The sequence below is a fragment of the Amyelois transitella genome, chromosome 15, assembly GCF_032362555.1.
Source record: "Amyelois transitella isolate CPQ chromosome 15, ilAmyTran1.1, whole genome shotgun sequence".
NCBI lineage: Eukaryota > Metazoa > Arthropoda > Insecta > Lepidoptera > Pyralidae > Amyelois > Amyelois transitella.
The window spans coordinates 10,053,260-10,079,854 of record NC_083518.1 but is presented as its reverse complement, the minus strand read 5'-3'; the positions used below and the strand labels follow the sequence as shown (position 1 = coordinate 10,079,854).

Genomic DNA, 26,595 nt, shown 5'->3' with positions numbered 1-26,595 from the left:
TGGTTCTAGAACGGCTGGAACATGGATGGTGGCAAGAGCAAGGATTATATTATTTAGGGCGGCATGGCGCCCTAAACGGCCGGCACTCCTAGGGCATGAGAGGCCGTGGTGTCCATAGCCGACAACGGTATCCCCACAAGGACTACTATTATTAAAGACTAACGGTATTTCATGTGTTGAGCATTCTGAGATAAAGCATCTATACGACCCTAGCCACGTACACAATTAAACAGAGAGACAGATGTTGTCTCAAGGTTTCACTACAGTATAAATGAAGGGACTGGGTTTCATTATACTTTTGTATATTTTATATTTTGAATTCAAGTTAAAATTACCGACAGAACAATATTTTTACTTATATTACTGCTACATAGAGTATATTATACGAGACGTGCTTATGCATATTATGACGCTTGCAACTTTTTGCATCGTAATATCTCAGAAACGGTAGCTTTATTGAAAAAAAATATTGATTCCTTTTTATAGATATCTTTATGATCTACAATCTATGTCTGAGGTAATTTTCCTATAATACTTACCGTTTTGAAGAAAATCGTGAAAATCCCATTTTCTTACCTTTGACCTTGGGTAATTTTTTTCCTTAAACCGGAATCATGGGGAATTTTGAAATAATGCTTTTGATTGTGTTTTAAACAATTATACTCATTTTCAGCTTGATGGGAATTAATGTAGCTTCATTCCTATTTTTTGGTCTAAATTGACCGGACTGAAAATAAAATGGAGAAATAAACCATCTACGCGAAGACCGACATCCGCGCGGACGGAGTCGCGGGGGAAAGCTAGTTTAAACTAAATTGAAAACACCTGTGAATTGTAAGGTAAACAATTGGACATGTTTAGCTGTTTACAACAAAATACATCGTAAATTATTTGTATGAAAATAAGCATATGGTTGCTGGTTGTTTGCAAGTGAACATTAAACACAATTATCGACAGATGTGGATTAAATTTAGTGCCGTGTGGTTCCCGGCACCAATAGATACCGTGCGGTTCCTGCCACCAATAAAAAAGAATAGGACCACTCCATCTCTTGCCCATGGATACGTAAAAGGCGACTAAGGGATGGGGTTATAAACTAGGGATTCTTCTTTTACGCGATGGGTTAGCTAACTGTCACTTTTAAATCTCAATTCTATCATTAAGCCACACAGCTGATCGTGGGCTATCGGTAACGTCTCTTCAGGGCTGTTGGCTCTGTCTACCCCGCAAGGGATATAGACGTGATTATATGTAAGTGGCAAAAAAAAATTCATAAATTCCTGATCCCATCTGATACCAAAATTTTGTGACAGTTTACTAAAAATAGACATATCATTGATTCAGATAAATATACATTCATACATACATATGGTCATGTCTATATCCCTTGCGGGGTAGACAGAGCCAACGGTCTTGAAAAGTCTGAATGGCCACGTTCAGCTATTTAGCTTAATGATATAAGTGAGACTCAAATAGTGACAGGTTGCTAGCCCATCGCCTAAAAAAGAATCCCAAGTTTGTAAACCTATCCCTTAGTCGCCTTTTACGGTATCCATGGGAAAGAGATGAATATTTGCACATTAATTACGATTGAATAAAGAAAGTAAATATATCGAAACAAAAACAAAATGGTGACCGTCCACGATTATATATTTTACAGGCATTAATACAGGCACAGAGATATTTTGAACAAATGAAGAAACTCTTGAACGAATGAAAACAAAAAGTCGAGAATGCTACAGAAAGTATTAATGAACTGGAAGACATAACAATTCACTTCGAGTTAACATCGCTTAAACCCTTTTTGTATTTCAAGCACGTCTATCGATGAATTGATAGGAAGGAAAGCGGAGATAGAAGTTATAGATTTGTACCGTCCACTAGAGTGCGTCTAATCTCAATGTGCACAAAATTGAAATGAATTATCAGACATTATTTTTCTTCGGTTTAACTATATTAAATGACCCATTAGAGGCCGCCCGCGATTTTGTCCGTGTGGGACCAATCCCGTGGGAATTCCGGGATAAAAAGTAGCCTATATGTTATTCTGGGTCTTCAGTTACCTACATACAAAATTTCATCGTAATCGGTTCAGTAGTTTTTGCGTGAAAGAGTAACAAACATCCATACTGACATACCCACAAACTTTCGCATTTATAATAGTAGTAGGATTAACAATACCTACGTTCTATAAGTCATATAATCACGTCTATATCACTTGTCTTTGGAAGGGCCGAAAGACCACATTCAGCTACTCGTATATGCTCTACGTAACTAGCTATGCCCGCGACTACGTCCGCATGGAATAGTTATTTTGGGCATCATTGAAGCCCCCAAGGATGAATAACTTTCCCCGATTTTTTTCACATTCTCCATTATTTCTTTGCTCCTAATAGTTGCAGCGTGATGATATATAACCCAAAGCCTTCCCCGATAAATGGTCTATTTAACACAAAAATAATTTTTCAATTCGAACCAGTAATTCCTGAGATTAGCGCGTTCAAACAAACAAACTTTTCAGCTTTATAATATTAGTATACATAGATTGAGATTCAAATAGAGTATTAATCTACTCTCACTTTAGAGATTATATTAGAAAGACGTTTAACAACGACGTTGTGCCGTGTGGTTCCCGACACCAATACAAAAAAGAATAGGACCACTCAATCTTCTTCCCATGGATGTCGTAAAAGGCGACTAAGGGATAGGCTTACAAACTTGGGATTCTTTTTTTTAGGCGATGGGCTAGCAACCTGCCACTGAATCTCAATTCTATCTTAAAGCCAAATAGCTGAACGTGGCCTATCAGTCCGCTCAAGACTGTTGGCTCTGTCTACCCCGCAAGGGATATAGACGTGATTATATGTATGTATGTACGTTTAACAAAATTGTTAACCTAACGCGCGCTCTAAAGCAGATCAACCAGAAATAAAAGTAATAACCGATGAGCGATGTGAAAAATAGCTCTCAGCAAATGGTTGAGAGAAACAATAGGATTTGCGAAACGATTTGTACGTGAGCGTCTGTTATGCAGTTTAAAAGATTGTTATTGATTTGTTCGTGTATTTATTTTCATGCGACTGTCCAAATAGCTATATATTTTACATTCATACATACATATTATCACGTCTATATTTCTTGTCTTGATAAGACCGAAAGGCCACGAACATCTGAATAACTTTATACTTAATGGAATTGAGATTCAAATAGTGACAGGTTGCTAGCCCATCGCCCAAAAGAAGAATCCCAAGTTTAGTTCAAGTATTAGCCTTATTCGCCTTTTACGACATCCATGAAAAATAGATGGAATGGTCTTATTTACTGCCGGGAACCACGTGGATAATATAAATCTACTTGCCAGCGACTTCGTCCACGTGCAAGAGTTATTATGGGTATCATTGAAACCCTCAAGGATGAATAATTATCCCCTTTTTTTTACACATTTTCCATTATTTCTTTGCTTCTTACAGTTGCAGCGTGATGTTATATAGCCTAAAGCATTCTTCGATAAATGGACTATTCGACGCAAAAATAATGTTTCAATTCGAACCAATAGTTCCTGAGATTAGCGCGTTTAAACACACAAACAAACTCTTCAGCTTTATAATATTAGTATAGATAAAAGTGTTAAATACTGGTGACGTATTTAACACTTTTATCTATGAAAATGATGGCTGTAAAACCATAAAGGAATTCCTATTTCATCTTACTTCTGAAAATTTATTTGACAGAATTACAACAGAATTTGTAGCATGACGACAACATTATAATTAAAAAGATGATATGTAAGCCAATGGACTGGAATCTGAGGACGCCGAAAACCATATCAAATTCTTTTCTAATTCTATTTATCTACCAGTAACACTACAAAAACTGAATGATAATCATAGGAGGAAATACATAAAAATGCTGCGAAAACGTTATCAATCAACCAAATCATTTCTGTCAAATTTATTTCATCAAATTTCAGTTTCTGCTGTCAAACAATATGAAATTGTGTGAGTGGTCGGTGCTATTAGCCTCGCATTTTACGATTCATAAATTATTTTTGCTGTTAAGATTCAACGTTTATTTTGTAGGTACGCGATAAAGATTTTTTCTTCAGAATTTTCAGCATTTTACACAAAACCGTATTTTTTCGGTTCAATTCTATCAAGTGTTTTACGATCGGCGATGAAACGTGATGACTCAACATAAAGTGAATGAGTAATGCATAAATATTATTCTCAGGCAGATAACATCCAGGTATTCTGTAGAATTTTTTTTAGTTTTTTTTTTTTTTTAGTTTTACGGGACAAATTACACTGATTGAGTTAGCCTCGAAGTAAGTTCGAAATTTGTGTTACGAGATACTAACTCAACGATACTATATTTTATAATAAATACTTATATAGATAAACATCCAAGACCCAGGACAATCAGAAAAAGTTCTTTTCTCATCATGCCCTGACCGGGATTCGAACCCGGGACCTCCGGTGTCACAGACAAGCGTACTACCGCTGAGCCACAGAGGCCGTAAATTGAATACATACATCGTATATTCGAGTCTCCATCCCTAACGGGGTAGACAGAGACAACCTGCCACTATTTGAATCTCAATTCTATCATACAGGCAAACAGCTGAGCGTGGCCGTTCAGTTTCTTCAAGACTGTTAGCTCTGTTTACCCCGCAAGGAATATACACGTGACTATATGAACGAATGAATTAATGCTTATTTAATGCAACGCTTACATCTTTTAACCTTAGAATACCTAACCGGAGGTGAGTGTTACCTAAATAACTTTGTTTTGGTAACACTCAGACACTCGCGAGAAATGTAAATGATGGTATGTATCTGTTTTGGACAAAAATAGCGGCGAATGAGTAGACGGGGAACGTGTGAAATCGACGCGATGACAGAAGGTTAAACTTTAAACTCTTGGTTAGACTTTACGAGTACATCACAATCACTTTTACTTTCTTTAGTTGTCTTCCACCCTAAGGTTCATTGGAAGAGATAAGTTCGCCTTTGTACGAGTACCTTTTGTCGATTTTTTTATGACCTGATTTTTTTTTCTGCTGTTTCAATAAAGAGTTTATAATATCTTTTGTACCAACTCGTACTTTCATACCGATTTTTTTAAGATCTGATTTTTTCTGATCTGAGTTTATCTATTTAGGAGTATATCACAATTTGGACCAAATTTAAGATCTATGCAAAGGTTCGATGACAGAGAATACCATATTGAATTAAGGCCAACTTTTGTAAATTTCATTAAGTTCAATAAAAATTTGTACATAAATATTTTACCGGCGAATTCTCTCTTGACGCTGTAGAAAAGAATATGGATCTTTGAATGAAATTATAAGGAGGAGAGGACTGACTAGTTAGATGATAAGTGACAGAACAAAGAAACTAACACACCGTGCCGACCAAACGTAGAAAGTGGGAAAAGGTATGCCAAAACTATGCAAATGACAAAAAAATATCCTTCCAGATAGCAGATCTTAGTCGAAGCATTTAATACATACATCACAACAATTACGTGCCGTGTGGTTCCTGGCACCAATAAAAAAAAAGAAGAATAGGACCACTCCCTCTCATTCCCACGGAGGTCGTAAAAGGCGACTAGGGGGATAGGCTTATAAACTTGGGATTCTTCTCTTAGGCGATGGGCTAGCAACCTGTCACTATTTGAGTCTCAATTCTATCATTAATCCGAACAGCTGAACGTGTCTACCCCGCTAGTGATATAGACGTGATTATATGTACATACATTAATGTAGGATTTATATACACAGTAATGACACTCAACAAGAATTCGACACAGTAATACTTAACTTATAGCCAATTCAACTTTTATACTAAGTAATTGGAGCAAAATATTAGCATGATTAGTTCCAAGAGAGCTTTTTACACCCACGCAAAGCCCACGTCTAAATGCAGACGTCATTCAGCCAATGAAGCCATTATGACCAGAGAGGGTTTTCAGGACAACCCAAGTTAATTGACGTTATTTTTACAAACGAAAATATCGTTATCAACGAAATTAAATGTATTGTTTTGTTGTTTCGGATAAAATGAGATAGATAAATTACAATTCTCTAAAATTCTGCTTACAGATTAGTGTGCTAAGTGACAAGATATTTTGATTATTTAGAACCAGAAATAACTAAAACTAAAAACGTCTTATAAAAACCAACATGATTACAAACTAAAATTATAATTTCATTGTAATCGAATTAACATTATTTTAAGTTATTTACATTATTTCATTTGCTACACAAAACAAATATAATGTATAAAACAAAACATAATCATATGCATTTTTTAATTGATTATTTATACTGTTATAAACATATAATAAGGCTATTAACACAGCAATTTCACTTCACCTTAGTTCAGAAACACAGTTACAGTCACCTAACTAACTAAGATGCCTAAATAAAAAAAACTATTGAACAAAATAACTACAGAATATACTTCGCCTGAAATCGATGTCAAAATCGTACACTTACCCCCACCACCCACCTTACCTACTTTTAATCACAAATATCCCAAGGGATGCGAAGCGGGGGGTGAGAAATTAACACATTATTATCCATATATATCCAAAACTACCAAAACTATTGGGTTTATATTGGTCCCGTGTGGATTCCGGACCAATATTATAAAAGAGAATAGGACCACTACATCTATCCCATGGATGTAGACTAAGGGATAGGCTTGTAAACTTGGGATTCTCCTTTTAGGCAATTGCCTAGCAACCTGTCACTATTTGAATCTCAATTCTATCATTAAACAGCTGAACGTGGCCTGTCAGTCTTTCAAGACTGCCGGCTCTGTCTACCCCGCAAGAGATATAGACGTGATAATATGAATATGCCCATTGGGTTTATACCTCACACGAACTAATTACGTAATTAATTTCGTTACCATGGCAACTGAAGCCCTGTAAGTCGATATTGCTACTGGTACGATTGTGTAGATATTAATTGGTTAAATGCCGTGTGGTTCCCGGCACCGATAGAAAAAAAGAATAGGACCACTCCATCTCTCACCCACGGATGTCGTAAAAGGCGACTAAGGGATTGGTTTGTAAAGTTGAGATTCCTCTTTTAGGCGGTGGACTAGCAACCTGTCGCTATTTGAATCTCAATTCTATCATTAAGCCAAATAGGTGAACGTGGCCATTCAGTCTTTTCAAGACTGTTGGCTCTGTCTACCCCGCAAGGGATATAGACGTGACCATATGTATGTATGTATGGGCGTTGTTTACATTATTCCATCTCCAACAGTTACAGATTTGTGGATTTTGGTACAACGACATACATGCATATAATCACCCCTATAATCCTTACCGGGCAGACAGAGCCAACAGTTCTCTTTCTTCTTTTCAGTCTTGAAAAGAAACAAGAGAACTTGTAGGTCGCGTTCAGCCGTTTGGTTTAGTTACAATTGAGATTCAAAAAAGCTTAACGTGGTCTGTTAGTCTGTTCAAGACTGTTGGCTATTTCTATCCTGCAAGGGATTTACACGTGATTATATGTATGTATGTATATGGATATGCTCCTGCAAATAAATTCCAAGACACGTACGTTGTTTTGTTGATAAGTAAATTCACCCTTGTCTCACCTCTGTGATTAAGCACTGTTGCATCCGGGTTATGAGTTATCGTAACCGTGGGTAGTTTTGGCCCACTCAAGGGTTAAAATGTGGGGTTAAAGGTTTGAGGCGTGACTTGGAATACGAAAAACGAATCACAATTCTTATGTTTATGTTTCTATATAAACAAATTACCTAACTTAATTTTATTTATTAGAATCTTAATTCTATCACTAAGCCAAACAGCTGAGCATGGCCTATCAGTCTTTTCAAGACTGGTGGTTCTGTCTACCCCGCTAGGGATATAGACGTGATCATATGTATGTTTGTAATTTTATTTAAAATTTGACGGCCTTTGTGGCGCAGCGGCAGTACGCTTGCCTGGGACACCGGAGGTCCTGGGTTTGAATCCCGGTCAGGGCATGATGAGAAAAGAATTTTTTCTGATTGACCTGGGTCTTGGATGTTTATGTATATAAGTATTTATTATTAAATATAGTATCGTTGAGTTAGTATCTCGTCTCGAACTTACTTCGAGGCTAACTCAATCTTTGTAATCTGTCCCGTATATATTTTGTCACTATTTGAATCCAGTTCCATCATAGAACCATACAGCTGAACATGGCCTATCACTCGTCAAGACTGTTTGCTCTGTCTACCCCACATAGGACGCGGACGTAAACGGTACATAAGTATGTACGTACATTCACCAATATTTTCATACATACATACATACATTCATAAAATCACGCCTCTTTCCCGGAGGGGTAGGCAGAGACTACCTCTTTCCACTTGCCACGATCTCTGCATACTTCATTTTCATACATGCTTATTTATATTTTAAATATGTTAAACTATTTAGTTATGGTGGTGTTGTAAATTGTAAACGCTATCGAAACGAGTCAAGGCGAAATGTTACGTAAACCAGATAAAGACTCGTTTACATGTGCTACTTACATTTGAATATACTTTTAAAATCTTTGTTGCTAACTTGTTTGAAAATTCCATTAACAATTTTCCGAGAATTTGTTTTTGTTTGTTTATTTAAAACATTTATTGCACAAAATAAAGTGTACAAAAGGCGGAATTAATGCCGTACTTGTAACCTACATATCTGCGAAGAATACGTTATTATCTATACTAATAATATGAAGCTGAAGAGTTTGTTTGTTTGAACGCGCAAATCTCAGGAACTACTGGTTCGAATTGAAAAATTCTCTTTTGTGTTGAATAGACCACTTATCGAGGAAGGCTTTAGGCTATATAACATCACGCTACAACTTTTAGGAGCGAAGAAGTAATGGAAAATGTGAAAAATACGGGGAAAACTATTCATCCTTAAGGGTTTCAATGATGCCCAAAATAACTATTCCACGCGGACGAAGTCGCGGGCACAGCTAGTCTCAACTAATTTATTTGAAATTTGGCAATTTCGAAACTGAGTACTTATCTACTGTGAAGGCCAAGGGAGTGAATGCTGCCTTCTTTCTCATTCCTGAGGACTTGGTTTCCAAAACCTCCCTCTCCGTTGAGAAAGGGTGGCTAATTTCGTACTGTTAAAAAGTATTGCAAAATCATTATTTCGTAATAAAAGAAACACAATGATTATCGTGTATTGTTATTATATGAGTGCTGTGTGGTTCCCGGCAGAAATATAAAATATTAAGATCCTCCATCTCTTTCCCATGGAATGCGGTAAAGGCGACTAAGGGATAGGCTTATAAACTTAGGATTCTTCATTTAGGCGATGCGCTAGCAACGTGACACTATTTGAATCTGAATTCTATCATTAAGCCAAACAGCTAAACGTGGCATTTCGGTTTTTTAATACTGTTGGCTCTGTCTACCCCGCAAGGGATATGGACGGACTATATGTATGTATGATTATTATGGGCAAAACCTAATATGTTACCTAGCAATCCTCCTCTTGCGTTCCATCGGGACAGTAAACAAATGTTTTTGAACCCGAAGCAAATTTTTTGGGCATGACCGTCATCAAAGGAACATCTTATGAGTGTTATGTCTGGTGACCGCGGGTCAAACGATGTCGAATCGGAGGTTGTATTTTATGCTTCAAATTGAAATTTTGCTTGCGCGATTCAGCATTTTCATAAATACTGCAATACATTTTTCTCTTCTAACAATTGTATAAAACAATAGTTTCGTCAAATATTTCTACACTACTGAATCTACAAGTGAAACGTATCTAGCGAGATAACTCACACCCACGCCGCTTCTCCACATTGTCCCCGCACTTAGCTAAATTACACTGAATATTGGGCGGCATTGTTAGACGTTGGCTTTGTCAACTAGCGTCTTATGTTCCACTACATTTTGTAAGACTATTTTAATATATATTATATAGATGTGTAAAGTGGGAAGAAGTTGTCGTGTGGTTTCCGGCACCAATACAAAAAAGAAAAGGAACACTCCCCATCTCTTTCCCATGGATGTCGTAAAAGGCGACTAAGGGATAGGCTTACAAACTTGGGATTCTTTTTTAGGCGATGGGCTAGCAACCTGTCACTATTTGAATCTCAGTTCTATCATTAAGCCAAATAGCTGAACGTGGCCATGCAGTCTTTTCAAGACTGTTGGTTCTCTCTACCCCGCAAGGGATATAGACGTGACCATATGTATGTGTGTATGTATGTATGTTTGTATGTATATATGTATGTAAGTTCTTCAGTTACTTCTCTGGAGAGGAGCCCAGGGTAAGCCCTTGACCATGGAACCTGGATACAAGAAGCGACTCCCGTCTGACTTCCACAACCTTTGCAGGAAATGGGAAAGAGATGGAGTGGTCTTTTTCCTATTGTTAATTTTTTTTTGTATCCAAAACTTATTCTGAATAATATGTACAGTAAGTATCTTTAATGTTTAATCGCTTTATTGGTATAATTTAACTTAATAGCCCCCGAGGTGCAGAGATGAATTAGTGATTCTAAAGATTTCAATGTTGTTACAATGAGCGAGTAAAATTATTTAATATCATCATCGTATTAGTTCACTCCAAAATTGATAATCAGCAATAAACCTTATCATACTAATATTATATATCATGGGACTGTGCTTGGTTGTCTTTGCTTCATGACAAAACTGAAGTAAACCTTATGTTGGTTAGATATACGTATAAGGGAAATTATATCTAATTTACATTATATGTTTTCATTATGAATATTAATTATTATTTCGTTTACAAACTCTTTTGCTAGTTGCTAACTATTCGATTATAACAATAAGCGTCAGATGACTCGATTGGACATACATTACCTTAACGTAAATTTAGGATCAATTTATTGTTTTAATATTATGTACAATAAAGGGTACTCTCTATGTATCTATTTATTTCATTAAGTCAGTTTCATTGTTTCGAGTCTCAAAAATTACCACTCATTTTGGTATCAGTTTCAGCTGAAGTAAATCAAGTAGATCAAATATTCAGTACCAGTAATTCTTACAGTACACTCGCCAATTTACTCTACCAATCTGACCGAAGTCTAATATTGGGTGGGTTCTTGATGTATGGCAGTTGAGTCAACAGCGATAAACTAAGTTTGGGCCGTGTCAGGAATAGGTATCTTCTGGTCTTAGTTTGTCTTCGCAGGGCATGTACGGCAGGCACATTATTACTTATATAAAATGACTTCCCTTTCCAGAATGGGTAGGCAGAGACATCTTTCCACTTGCCACGGTCCCTGCATACTTCTTTCGATTCAACCATATCTATAAGTCTCTTCATGTGAACTTGTTCGTTTCGGGTTCCTTCTTTTGACTTGACTTTTTGAATCATTTCATTGATATGAATTTTCAACTCATGCTTGCTTTTGCGCCAGATTATTATCTAAGAACCCGAGAATACACTACGAATGTCATCAATTTCATAAATTGGTGGCAGCGGTGGGATTATTTTCAAAATTCTTTCATTGGTTAGACTTTTTTTGGATGGGTCGGTTCTAAATAATATAGGAAACTAATAATGATAATCAAGTTTAATTTATATTAAATTTGTTAGACTAGGTAGGTACCTATTGCTTCTATCACACACACACAGAAATACAGTCCAAACTCATATTGCTCCTCGTTTGTGCATCATTCTTTTTTTAGACGATGGGCTGGCTGGGAATAGCAACCTGTCACTATATGATACCTAATGATAAAATTTAGATTCAACTAAATTTTATCATTAAGCCGAATAGCTGAAGGTGGCCTAACATTTTTTTCAAGACTGTTGACTCTGTCTACCCCGCAAGGGATATAGACGTGAGTATATGAATGAATATATGAATGATTGTATGTTTTGCATGATCAGTTTAAAATACAATCTGTAACCCTTTCTGAAATATTTATTAAATAACATATACCTACCTTTTCCAATGAGTGAATACGAAATAGAATTATTCATAACGTTATTAAAAAAGCGTCAGTACGTAAAAACATGTTATGAAATGCGGAGCGTTGGCGGAAAATGGCGGAAATTGAAAGAGTGAAAAATGGACATGAAAAGTAGATTCCATATCGCACACGCATGTGAAATGAGATAAGGAAGAATGTTTGAATTGGAGTCACGTACTGTGTTTTGCCTAAAAGAAGTGTTTATATTTTTGCGTTTATTTTTTACCATCAACAAATTAGTTGTAGATTTAAAAGTTTACAAGTATTTAAAGTACCCTGCCTCCCATGAAGCTAAAAACAATAATAATTTCATATTTCTACGAGGTAGATAAAGCCAGTAGGCCCAAGATAAGGCTATGTTGAGCTCAATACATACGTACATGCATACATATAGTCACGTCTATATCCCTTGCGGGGTAGACAGAGCCACCAGTCTTGAAAAGACTGAATGGCCACTTAGTCGCTTTTACAACATCCATGGTATAGAGATGGAGTGGTTGTATTCTTTTTTGTATTGGTGCCGGGAACCACACGGCATTGCCGAAAAAACCAATATTCCCATAACCGCTAATCACAATACTAATTGGATATCCATTCGACCAAATGCACACATAAATAAATCTACATATCCGGCCGTTAGCCATTACCAGCAATGGGCTTGTATGTCCGTCTGGTTTGCGGTTCCGCCTGTCCTGTCATGCGGTGAATATTAGATATTATTTTGGTGATGTGTTATTGACAAATGTATTGCGGTTCTATTGTTTTGTCTCTTATTAATATCCAAGTAGGTATTCTCCTTCCTATAAATTTATACATATATTCACGTCTATATCCCTTGCGGGGTAGACAGAGCCAACAGTCTTAAAAAGACTGATAGGCCACGTTCAGCTATTTGGCTTTAAGATAGAATTGAGATTTAAATAGTGACAGGTTGCTAGCTCATCGCCTAAAAGAATCCCAAGTTTATAACCTTATCCCTAAGTCGCCTTTTACGACATCCATGGGAAAGAGATGGAGTGGTCCTATTCTTTTTTCTGTTGGAGCCAGAAACCTAACGGCACTGACGGAAACCACACGGCACAAATATTCTATAAATTTATTCCTCAAATTTTGGGTACATAAATAGAAATTTAGATAGAGCCATGGATATGAAAGACACTTCATACGAAAATATTGAACAAACCTGCACATTCAGGTAACTGAACTCAAATACTACTCCAGGATCAAAGTCACAGATGGACCTCGGATTTGTATTTTATTTTCCCCGATTTTATACAAGATATCCTATTTTTTAATAGACAGCCTTATCACATAAAGAATATACAATTTGAAAAAAAAATCATACAAAATTAAACAACTCTTCGAACCGTTGTTAAATTCAAACGACGAATATGTCAAAACAAAAAAAAAACCAATAAAGTCTCTTAAAAAAGTCTTCACATAATTTACCAAAAGGCGAAGGAAAAAAAACACAAAAAGTTTCCAGAAAGCCAAAAGAATGGCAAGACAATTTGAATCTCATCCTACTACTATTATAAAGGCGAAAGTTTGTATGGATGTATGGATGTTTGTTACTCTTTCACGCAAAAACTACTGAACCGATTACCATGAAATTTGGTATGTAGGTAGCTGAAGACCCAGAATAACACATAGGCTACTTTTTATCCCAGAGTTCCCGCGGGATTGATAGGGTTTCCATGCGGACGAAGTCGCGGGCGGCCTCTAGTTATAAATAATAACGCATTTTTCTCATTTTTTTTTCAGGTGACACCGAGAACGACGTCAGATTAGATTAGATAAGATGTAATTCGCCGGACGTATAGCATTCGTGACCAGAAAAATGCCGAACAAAACCAGTGCAATGTGTAGATAACAGAAGTGTGTTCGGTACTGCAGTTATGCTTTTAGGAAAGTGAGAGAATTATGATCACGTGAGCGGTTTCCGTTGTGAAGTGTCCGTTTGAGAATAATGATTAGTGCGGTGTGAAAAATGGGCTGCAAGTTGGGGAAATTAGCGGCGTCTGAACGCCAGAGGGGGGATCCCGCCCCGGCATTGAGCGATGGGCCCCCCCCAGCCACGGACCCTAGGCTCCCGTTGACGGCTAAGCAGAAATATTCCATGCTTGCGTCATGGAAAGGAATTTCAAGGGCGATGGAGAAGACTGGAATCTGTATGTTTATAAAGTGAGTATTTTGCTGTAAATTGTTCGTATCGTAACTTCGTTGTATTTATATACATACATATGATCACGTTCATATCCCTTGTGGCGTAGACAGAGCCAACAGTCTTGTAAAGACTGATAGGCCACGTTCAGCTATTTGGCTGTAAGATAGAATTGAGATTCAAATAGTGACAGGTTGCTAGCCCATCGCGTAAAAAAGAATCCCAAGTTTGAAAGCCTATCCCTTAATTGCCTTTTAGGACATCCATGGGAAAGAGATGGAGTGGTCCTATTCTTTTTTGTATTGGTGCCGGGAACCACACGGCACCGGCGGTAATTATATTATAGTGTATTAAGCGTTAGGTTTGGGTGTTTCATGATCAACCTGACTGGTCCCGGGCCGCTCCATGACTGTGACGACTAATTAACTTGTCCAGTCAATAAGAGGTTAATTCAAATTCAAACACTCATTATTTTACTATGGACAAACTTTTTCCACATACATATCTCCATTCATATATTTTATTACAAAATGCCGCCCTAGTACCATGGCAAGCGCGACGCTTTTTTTATCGCGCGCAAAACCGTTTCGCTTTTTATTAAAACGTGAGACAGCACGTGTCGTTAAAAATTTTCAGAATCAACGTCAGCTTTTTTTTCTTTTTTTAAAAAAAAAAATCATTGATAGCTTTAGTTAGCGTAAAACTTACTGATAACACGCAACAAATAATTTTCTACTAAACTCCTGTATTCCCAAATCGAAAAAAAAATATATTGAGCAACTTCTGAGGATAACAAAAAACAGAAAAAAAAACAAATCAAAGTTACGTAATTCGAGAGTAACAGACAAACTCGTAACTTAGTTTAGGAGTGACGTCTTTTATTCCAATTTTATACAAATATGCCACTCCGAAGTTTATCTGTGGTTGAGAGGAAAGCTTTCAGTTTCAGTTCAAGCTTTCATTGTTCAGGATGTAACGAGTATCTTACATAATAAGTAGGTACGTGATTTAATTACTAATGGGTTTTTTTAATTCATTAATTTTTTATTGGAAATACTAACGACTAATACAAAAAGTTAGGAATTCGATATATCGAAGTCTTCACTTTCAAGGAGCAAATTTCTAATGACTTGAAAAAGGGAGATGTTAGGAGTACCCGTGAATATGCATGAAAAGAGTAATGAGTGTGGAGAAAGCGTGAGAGGCGTAAGAATCGTAGCAAGTGGAAATCCATAGTCTCTGCCTACCCCAATGGGAAACAGGCGTGATGGTATGTATATACGAGCATGTTTACTGAAAGTTTTTAATGACCGCGCGAATTTATCGCCACCTACACGTGCGAAATAGAAAATGTACAATCCCACGGCATAATGTCCTTCTTAATTATATATGACGGGAAATTTCAAGAAAATTGGTTCAGAAGATTACGCGTGATGAGTCAACAAAAACTAACAAATAAACTTAAAAAAAGGCACGGGAAAAAACATTTTTGATCAGACAGAAATTTACTTAATTTCATACTGTATTTCAACAAAATTTAATATCTTTCGAAAAGATGGGAATAACTTGTATAAGTCTCTTTTACTAAGATGCAAGACAGAGGACCCAATAAAAATGTTACAGCTGCTAAACTAATTTTCCGAAAGGTGCAAAGTAAAACCGACTTTACTGCCTTCATTTTAGAAATGAAAATACTGTAAATTGATAACATTTTCAGTGAATTACTTGCAATGTAATATAAATTCTAAGGTGTTCGCAATAAAATTGGAATTACTGCTTTCAATTTCAATTTGCCAGTAACTTAAGATTATCTTCGAAGTTACCCTGTCCTTGGAATAGGCCTTCAAGGACCCTTTCATCTAATTAACATGAATAAATCAATACTAACTAATAGTTATAAATGCGAATATAAGTTGTTTGTTTAATTGTTTGCAATCCTGAAGGGATGATCTACTGAAAAAATCTTCTAAAAATTTTTGTTAAACATAATTAAGAGTAAGGAGAAGGACATAGGTTCATTCCTACCTTTTTCCAGTATAAGCTATAGTTCCCGTGGGACTCGCAAAAATATGTACTCTTCAATAGGTGGCGCTAAAATCAGTAGAAATTAACTCCAAAGAAGTTCATTGTGTTTCTAACGAAAGGTTTTAAAAGGTTCTGTTTACTTTCTAGGCTTGTAAACTTATAATCTATTTTGAGCCTTAAGTCTGTAATTAAAACAATACAATACAAATTATCTTTATTGCATATAAAAAAATACATACGCAGTAGAAACATACATAATGAACATGTTGAGCAAAGGCGGACTTATCGCTAAGCAATCTCTTCCAGCCAACCTTTGGGTAGTGACAGGTAAAATCCTGGAACCGGGTGGACAGCATATTTAAGAGATGTTAGTTAGTTTATATATTACTGATTAGACGTGATATTTATATATATATACGGCTTAATGATAGAATTGCAATTATTAATAGTGACAGATTGCTAGTCCATCGCCTACAAGAATATACCTAAGTTATTAGCCATTCCCTTAGTCGCCTTTTACGACACCCATGGAAAGATATGGACTTTACTTATTTGAATAATTGATTCTATAAAGCAACAAGGAAAAACATCATCACGAACGACCTGTTCAAATTAATCACGACATGTTAAGTAAATTTCTGGAAAATCTTCGTAAAATCCGCCCTAATACTGTGGGCTGAGATCATTAAAACCGTAGTGTAATGACGCCGTTTCTCGGGGCCGGATGTAGGTCAAGATCGGATGACGTCACTTCCGCAAGATACGGGAGGGATGTAAAAAGACACGGAAAATGGGCGAACTGATATTTTTGTTACTTTTTCAACCTAGCTTTTTCTGCGTCAAACTAAAATCATCTGTTGTTTTAATTTAGAATTGTCTTCATTTAGAAATGTCTACTATTATGGTTCTGCTGGAAGAGATTTCTTTTGAAATAAGCAGAACCTTTGTGATTTTGTTTCTTTTGATTATCAGTCTCGATGATTTCTGTATACATTAATAAGTAAATAAAAAAACGTGACTTTATGTATGTAGTTATGTATCTTCGATATAATCACTTAAGCATATAATCCTTGTAAGTGATGTAGCTGGGACGGCGGCCCGCTCTAAGATTATGGTTGGGTATTTCTCCTTAATCCAGGGCTGCGATGGGGTAAAAACACATACATACATAGAGTCACGTCTATATCCCTCGCGGGGTAGACAGGGTCAACAATCTTGAAAAGACTGATAGGCCACGTTAGTCGTAATGATAGAATTGGGATTCAAATACTGACAGGTTGTTAGCCCATCGCCTAAAAGAAGAATCCCAAGTTTAAAAGCTTATCCCTTAGTCGCCTTTTACGACATCCGTGGAAAAGATATGGAGTGGTCCGTGCTGAGTGCCGGGAACCACACGGGGTAAATATTATTAAAATTTTGTATAAACCAATTAATCATAACAATGTATTCTCTCGTCCACATTTTTATTCTTAGTTTGGATAACTGTGAGGTTGACATTAATGAAGAAAATTCTGCAGTGCAGTTTGTTACCGCTTCTTCTGCGCTTAGTTTTAGGTTATTTATTTTTCGTCAACAAATGTTGTGAAAAACCAAAATATATGACAATTACTTATCTATTAAGTGATGTCGAAATGTCCCATAATATTGAATAAAATGTTTCAATTTGTACCCATGAAGAATAGGAACTACATTGAGGGATATCACATTTGCCAGCATAGCGAATATGGGATTATCTTCTTTTTTTTATTTTTCGTTTTTTTTAATATTTTATATTCGACTAGCTGATCTGACCCGCAACTTCATTCGCGTGGCTAAACTATGCAAGTAGAGGCGCATTGCCATTTATTACCAAATACATACTTTTTACAATATGCATTCGTCTACGATTTTAATTTAAGATATCTTTATTTGTTAATAGACGTCCGGTTAAAAATGGCAGTGTGTAGTTTGTTCCGCCGCTTCTTATACACATGCGCTTTGGAAGCGCCAGATTTAATTGATGTGACGTCAATAAGTGATTTTTTTCTCCATTTTTGAAAGTAAATCTGATTTTTTTTCTATATTATTTCTTACTTCCTAAAGGGAACTTGTTTGAATTTGTTTTTAAAAATAAAGAAAAAAATAAGGATAAAATTATTATTAAAGTTATTAACGCGCAATGACTCTTACTTCGTATAATTTGGTGCTAATCAAAAACACAAGAGTAACTTCTACTACTTGTACTTTTGCCAACTTAATTAAGTGCTGTCGTTAGAAGTTCGGATAAGTTGTTTTCTTCGTATATTAGATACTAGTTGATTCCCACAACTACATACATACATACACATTATCACGTCTATATCCCTCGCGGGGCAGACAGAGCCAACAGTCTTGAAGACTGATGCTGAATGTGGCCTATCAGTCTTTTCAAAACTGTTGGTTATTTATGCCAACTTAAAAAAATTCACATATTATTAGTTTTAATTGAATAGATAGGTACCGTGTGGTTCCTGGCACCAATACAAATAAGAATAGGACCACTTCATCTCTTTCCCATGGATGTCGTAAAAGGCGACTAAGGGATAGGCTTACAAACTTAAGATTATTTTTTAGGCGATAGGCTGGCAACATGTCACCAAATAGCTGAACGTGGCCATTCAGTCTTTTCAAGACTGTTCGCTCTGTCTGCCCCGCACAGGATAAAGACGTGACCATATGTATGTATGAATAGATATATAAATTTCAATAACTAGAATAAATTTTAAGCGCACTTATATAACGATTACCGTAAACGCGAATAGGCTATTAAACCAATTTATTACGGGATGAATGCCACAAAATTGGCCATTCAATTTGGTAAATCATCCCTTGGTCGTCATTACACGGCTAGATACACCGATGGATCAATTTGGTAATGACATTGTTCTCAATATGTTGCGGTTTGAATTGACATTATAGTTCGTTAATTTTAATGATAGGCTTTCATCTATTGGAGGCTAACAATAATATTGTTTACACCCATAGAAAATCGAATAGAAATGCTGTATAAAAACATACAAACATGTGATCACGTCTACATCCGTTGCGGGGTAGGCAGAGCCCATAGTATTGAAAAGACCAAAACATTAAACTGTTTGGCTTAATGATGGAATTGAGATTTGAAGTGACAGGTTGCTAGCCCATCGCCTAAAAGAAGAATCCCAAGTTTATTTATAATTGTTTTTGCTGTAACTTCTTCAAATGCTAACCAGTTTCATACGTACAATCAGTAGTCTATCTAACTTATCCCTTTTGGGATAGGCAAAGCCGACAGCGTCGTAAAGACTGCCCATCACCTACAAGAATCCCTATTATTTCTATTAGTAGCATTTCCCTTAGTCGCCTTTTACCCGTTTACAAACTATTTTGTTTAGACACTTTTTCCTCAAATAAAAGGAAAAAAGACTGTAGTTTATTAGATGAAGCAGTTTCCTGGTATGAATAGATGTAATTTAGAACATAAAAATAAAATACAGCGGAAAAATGTAGAGACATTCAGTCGCATTTTCCCGCCCCTCATGATTTTTGAAAGAGAAATTCGCATTATTATTGGATAGTAAATTTATTGCATTAGTAGTAGGAAAATAAGGAAAATAACTCGTAATTTTTTGTCAAAATACATACGTACATACTTTTAATCACGTTTATATCCCTTGCGTGGTAGACAGATCGAACAGACTTGAAAAGACTGATAGGCCAAAAGGATATTCTAAAAGAAGAATCCTAACTGCCCACTCAATCTCTTATTTATTATTATTATATTATTTATATTAATCTGATCTCTTACAATCAGAAATTTCTTATGAGAGCGCCTGACGTATCTTTGAATTTATTTGCTGCAACATTGCCGTGAATTTACATCAGGCGTTTCATAAAATCTCAGGGCCGGACCTAAACTAAACTGATAAATAAAAATATCTCAGACCGCGGTCCGCCTCGAACGAAATCGCTGTGACCTCTTCGAATGATAAGTAAGTCTTTCTGCCCTTACCTAACAAACGTAGCTCGGATAAGCATGGATCGTTATATTACCTACGCATCCAGTGGCCCGAATGAGCATGTTTCCTTCCTACGTATTTATTCTCTCACCGTAAAAGCATCGATTTATCATTCAAACTAATGTACATATCTAACAAAAAAAGTCAATCGGATAGTCGCATATTAAGATCCAGTCAGTCAGTCCATATCCTTTGCGGAGTAGACAGAGCGAACAGTTATGAAAAGAATGATAGGCCACGTTCAGCTGTTCTGCTTAATTATAGAATTCAGCATTTCGTACATTTTTCGATAAAAAGTTTTAATAATCAAATAAAGATACTTGTGATGTAGCAAGTTAAATATTCCTCTACAAATTACCGTCTCATCAACCGTCCAGTCCCAGTCTCCCAGTCCTTGGAAACTCGTCCAGAGCAGTTCAAAACAAAGTTACACCAAGTGCAGACAACTTCACTTGAGCGAACTAAGTTATCTACATTCTGCTCATTACGTAAATGGTGTCTCTGTTGCACAAATGAATTTATTCATATTTAATCGTAATTTTGTGAGCATGTCTCGACAGGGCTGTTAAGGTTTAAAAGCGTATCGATTCTATAGTGCCATGAGTTCCACGCACATATACAAAAAAGAATAGGACCACGGATGTCGTAAAAGGCGACTAAGGAATAGGCCTATTAACTTGGGATTCTCTTTGTAGGCGGTGGGCTAGTAAACTGTCACTTTTTGAATCTCAATCCTGTCATTAAGCCGAACAGCTGAACGTGACCTTTCAGTCAATGAGTCAAAAAAGTCAAAGTAACGGGTTGCTAGCCCATCGCCTAAAAGAAGAATCCCAAGTTTATAAGCCTATCATTTAGTCGGCTTTTACGATATCCGTGGGAACTAGAGAAATAAATAAATATATACGGGACAAATTACACAGATTGAGTTAGCCTCGAAGTAAGTTCGATGAGATTGATGATGATTATGATGATGATGATAAGTAAGATGGAGTGGTCCTATATTTTTTTATTGATGCCGGGAACCACACGGATAAAACACATTCAAATATTTCTCCAATAACGCTCCTAAATTGATGAAATTAATACATGTCTTGAAATGTTTGCTCCTTGGCCCATCTCGAATAGCCTGGTCTGTTTTGCTGGGAAAAAGTATTTTACTGCCACAAATTACTAACTAGTATTTCGATAGGAAGAACAAGGGTCCTCTAGTAGAGGTTAATAAAATCCTAATCCAGAGTTAATAGGGCCTAACGTACTAAATGTGCATTTTATGAGCCTCAGTGTAATATCGTTAGAGTTGAATGGAGAAGAGTGTACGTTATTGCAGTCTTATAATGTTGGAGAGAAAAAATTACATACATACATACATATTATCACATCCATATCCCTTGCGGGGTGGACAGAGCCAACAGTCTTAAAGATAGGCTACTTTTAGCTATTTGGCTTAGTGATAGAATTGAGATTCAAATAGTGACAGGTTAGTAGTCCGTTGCGTAAAAGAAGAATCCCAAGTTTATAAGCCTATCCTTTAGTCATTATCAAAAATTACATACATACATAAAATCACGCCTCTTTCCCGGAGGGGTAGGCAGAGACTACATTCTTCACTGGCCACGCATCCCTGCATAATTCATTCGCTTCAACCACATTCGTAACTCATAAAAATAAATATAACAAATTATAAAACAGTTATTGGATTTAGAAGAATACGTACTTACGTACGTACAAAGGCGGACTTATCCCCAATGGGATTTCTTTCAGTCAACCAAAATATAAAAGAAAATCCATAATTAATAGGTTTTAATATAACAACAGTATCATGAATAAAAGTATTCGAATTTTAAAGAAAGTCACACCATTAATGAATTGAACCTTTTCAATTCATTCGAAACTGAAATAATAATTGGCATGATTTAAATTCAATCTTCCATATCCTACGATTAATAAATTAATTAAGTTTATTGCGGCCGCTGGCTTCAGAAAGCTCTCGACCACAAAAGCTCTGGAATTAAATGTGCCGATAAATGTATTACCAGAGGTTGTACCGATGAGAATTTAAAAGTTCAGGAGATATTTTTAAAAGTGTCGTGTGGTTCCCGGCACCAATACAAAAAAGAATAGGACCACTCCCATCTCTTTCCCATGGATGTCGTAAAAGACTAAGGGATAGGCTCACAAACTTGGGATTCTTTTTAGGCGATGGGCTAGCAACCTGTCACTATTTGAATCTCAATTCTATCACTAAGCCAAATAGCTGAACGTGGCCATTCAGTCTTTTCAAGACTGCTGGCTCTGTCTACCCCGCAAGGGATATAGACGTGACCATATGTATGTATGTATGTATATACACTTTTTACACTCAATTATGAAGCTTCGTTGTTGATTTGTGAAAGCGTTGGTGGTCGAGTCGGTAAGGTTAAAATCCGTAATGCGCAGAAAGTCACAGGTTCAAGTCCCACCTCGGTCGCGTACCAGTAACTATTTTCAAAGTTATGTACATCAGTTTGAATACTAACCGATGCTCTCACGGCGAGGGAAAACATCGTGAGGAAACCTGCACATTCAGGCAACTGGATGTGTAACCATGGATACAATACGGGTTAGTTTTACCTGCTAAGGTGGCGGAGGTCAGATGGGAGTCGCTTCGTGTAAAAACCTGACTCACCGAATCCAGGATCCATGGTGAACAGCATACTACGGTCTTTTCTTCAGAGAGTTGAAGATGCAATCAAGACTTAAAGGAGGAAGAAGACACCCACTTATGAAGCTTATAGTAAACTAAACCTGTAATCGGCATGGTTTCTGGTACTTTGAACTCCTGACGATGTCGTTAGAGGCCGTTCTGTGCCGTGTGGTTCCCGGTACTTCCAAATAGGACGACTCCATATATGGAGTCGTTATATATGGAATTATGATTCCCATAGATGTCGTAAAGGCGACTAAGGGAAAGGCTAATTAACTTTGGATTCTTCTTGAAGGCGATGAGCTAGCAACCACTCACTATTTGAATCCCATTTCCATTATTAAGCCATACAGCTAAACAACTTTTCAACAAGACTGTTGGCTCTTACCCCGCAAGGGATATAGACGTGACTATTTGTACGTATGTCGTAAGAGGCGATTAGTGTGTGTACATCCAATTAATAAAAAGAACCAACATACTGTGCCAACTCCGCGTAAAGTGTGGGAAAACGATGAAGAAGAATAAAGGTAAATTTTTCAAAATTTCTCAATCATGCATATTTCTCGTAAGTTAATGAAAATTTTACTGAACCAGGTGAATGCCATGTCCATCCATCGTATCCATCCTATCCAACTATTCTAGGTACCGGCATTGTCTATGTCCAATTGTTCCAACCGTAGACAATGATGGCGTGTGTACGTGTACAATAGGTACAGTAAACAAGTACAGTGTGCAAGATATTAACACGAACATTTTAGTACACTTTACGATTAACTGACTACCGGCTAAAATTGGGAGTACGCTAGTTAGTGATAAATGCTTCTCCTCCAAATTTAATAAATATCAAAGATACATACGAGTACATATGATCACGTCCATATCCCTTGCGGGGTAGACAGAAACAACAGTCTTGAAAAGACTAATACGCATTTAATCAGTCATGACGAAATATTTTAAAACTTTAAAAAAAAAGGAAAAATTTATAAAAAGAAACAATAAGACCAAGAATAGAATATCTTGATCAAATAAAGCAAAAAGTACACATTACAACATACCAGCAAGTAAAAAAATTACAGAAGAAAGAGATGAGTAGAGGAAGCTCCACTTAACTCCACCGATAAGAGTTAGGTCTTAAATTGACGGCCTGTGCGGCGTAGCGGTAGTACGCTTATTGTCTGTTACACCAGAGGTCCCGGGTTCGAATCCCGGCCAGGGCATGATGGAACAAGAACATTTTCTGATTGGCCTGGGCCTTGGATGTCAATTATATAAGTATTTATTATAAAACTAGCTTCCCCCCGCGACTCCGTCCGCGCGGATGTCGGTCATCGCGTAGATGGTTTATTTCTCCATTTTGAGTAACTCTCACAATGTAAGTAGTCCTATCAATTTAGACCAAAAAATAAGAATGAAGCTACATTAATTCCTATCAAGCTGAAAATGAGTATAATTGTTTAAAACACAATCAAAAGCATTATTTCAAAATTCCCCATGATTCCGGTTTAAGGAAAAAAATTACCCAAGGTCAAAGGTAAAGAATGGGTTTTTCACGATTTTCTTCAAAACGGTAAGATTTATCTGAAAATTACCTTAGACATAGATTGTAGATCATAAAGTTATCCATTAAAAGAAATCAATATTTTTTTTCAATAAAGCTACCGATTCTGAGATATAACGATGCGAAAAGTTGCAAGCGTCATAATATGCATAAGCACGTCTCGTATATACTCTGTGTAGCAGTAATATAAGTAAAAATATTGTTCTGTCGGTAATTTTAACTTGAATTCAAAGTATAAAATATACATATAAGTATGATGAAACCCAGTCCCTTAATTTATACTGTAGTGAAACCTTGAGACAACATCTGTCTCTCTGTTTAATTGTGTACGTGGCTAGGGTTGTATACCTGCTTTATCTCAAAATGCTCAACACATGAAATACCGTTAGTCATTAATAATAGTAGACCTTGCGGGGATACCGTTGACGGCTATGGACACCACGGCCTCTCATGCCCTAGGAGTGCCGGTCGTTTAGGGCGCCATGCCACCCTAAATAATATAATCCTCCGTGCTCTTGCCACCATCCATGTTCTAGCCGTTCTCGAACCAAACGGTCTGGCTCGGGATGATGCCAAGAGACCGGATGGCATGACTTTGGTACCCTAAAGATCGGGGCGGCCTTTGGTGTGGGATGCTACTCGTGTCGACACATTTGCGCCGTCTCATCTTCAGGTTACTAAATCTAAGGCCAGTTCTGCTTCAAATGAGGCAAAAAACCTCAAAAGGCGCAAATATGTAGGTATCGGTATTACCTATACTTTTGAACCTTTTACGGAAACTCTGGGACCGGGGGGCCTATCTGCTTCTCCGACATTTGTCGAAAAAGCTGATTGAGGTATCTCTTGACCGGGGGGCTGGAAATTATCTGGCTCAGAGAATCAGCATTGCCATTCAAATTGGCAATGCTGCCAGCCTTCTGGGCACACTCCCTCATGTTAACATGCGTACTATATATATATACGTACATACATACGTACTATGCAGGAACTGTACAATTTAAAAATTAAATTTTAGTTTGTAGTCATCTTTTTTCTTTCTTTTTATAAGTAGTTTTAGTTTTAATTTGATTTAATTGTAATCTCTATTATTGTCCTAAGATTTTCCTCACTTAGGGTTATTCTAATTGTTTTAAATAATAAATGCGAAAGTTTGTCTTGAGTGCCACTGCGTAGTGAAAACACGTGTTTATTTTAACCTATTTCAGAATTTTTCAAGTTTAATAACAAAAATGTTAAAAAAAAAACCACACCACCTCTGAGGTAGTGTGGAAACGTGTACATATTATGACGCTTGCAACTTTTTGCATCGTTTTATCTCAGGAACGGTAGCTTTATTGAAAAAAATATTGATACCTTTTTTATAGATAACTTTATGATCTACAATTTATGTCTGAGGTAATTTTCCGATTTGAAAAAATTACCTAATTAAGAAAATCGCGAAACACCCATTTTTTACCATTGACCTTGGGTAATTTTTTTTCCTTAAACCGGAATCATGGGGAATTTTGAAATAATGCTTTTGATTGTGTTTTAAACAATTATACTCATTTTCAGCTTGATGGGAATTATTGTAGCTTCGAATGTCTACATTGACCGGACTAAAGTATTTTTTTCATTGTAATTAGTAGTTTTAGTATTAGTTCGGCCCGCGTGTGCCACAAACGGTTCAAGCTAAATTCGACTTTCGGCGCTATAAGTTACGGCGCTGAATCCACTGCGGGTTACGTAACGTGTGTTCGCGGTTCTACAGAACGTCTATGGATAAACTGAAAAATTAAAATTTTTTTTTCTTCGTATTTTTCCGGGATAAAAAGTATCCTATTTTATGCCCAGGATAATAAGGTATAATTATACCAAGTTTCATCAAAATCGAACCATTAGTTTTCACGTGATGCCTGAACATACAGACAGACAGACAAAAATTTTTTTAATCACATATTTGTGTTCGGTATCGATCCAGTAACACCCTCTGCTATTTATTTTTTAAATATTTTCAATGTACAGAATTGACCCTTCTACAGATTTATTATATGTATAGATGTATAGATATAGTATCGTTGAGTTTGTATCTCGTAACACAAGTTTCGAACTTACTACGAGGCTAACTCAATCCGTGTAATATGTCCTATATATATTTATTAATTTAAGAAAAAATGCAGTTAAATGTA

The 26,595-nt window shown here is 36.5% G+C and overlaps 1 protein-coding gene across 1 annotated transcript in view; it reads left to right on the top strand.

Moving 5' to 3' along the window:
* The window catches only part of LOC106139761 (neuroglobin), a 62,548-nt gene that overhangs the window by 16,768 nt on the left and 19,185 nt on the right, over window positions 1–26,595 (top strand). Inside the window, exon 2 of the mRNA XM_013341260.2 lies at window positions 13,746–14,165. Coding sequence (XP_013196714.1) covers window positions 13,972–14,165 — 194 coding nt within the window. The 5' untranslated portion in view covers window positions 13,746–13,971. The remainder of the gene's footprint in view (window positions 1–13,745; window positions 14,166–26,595) is intronic.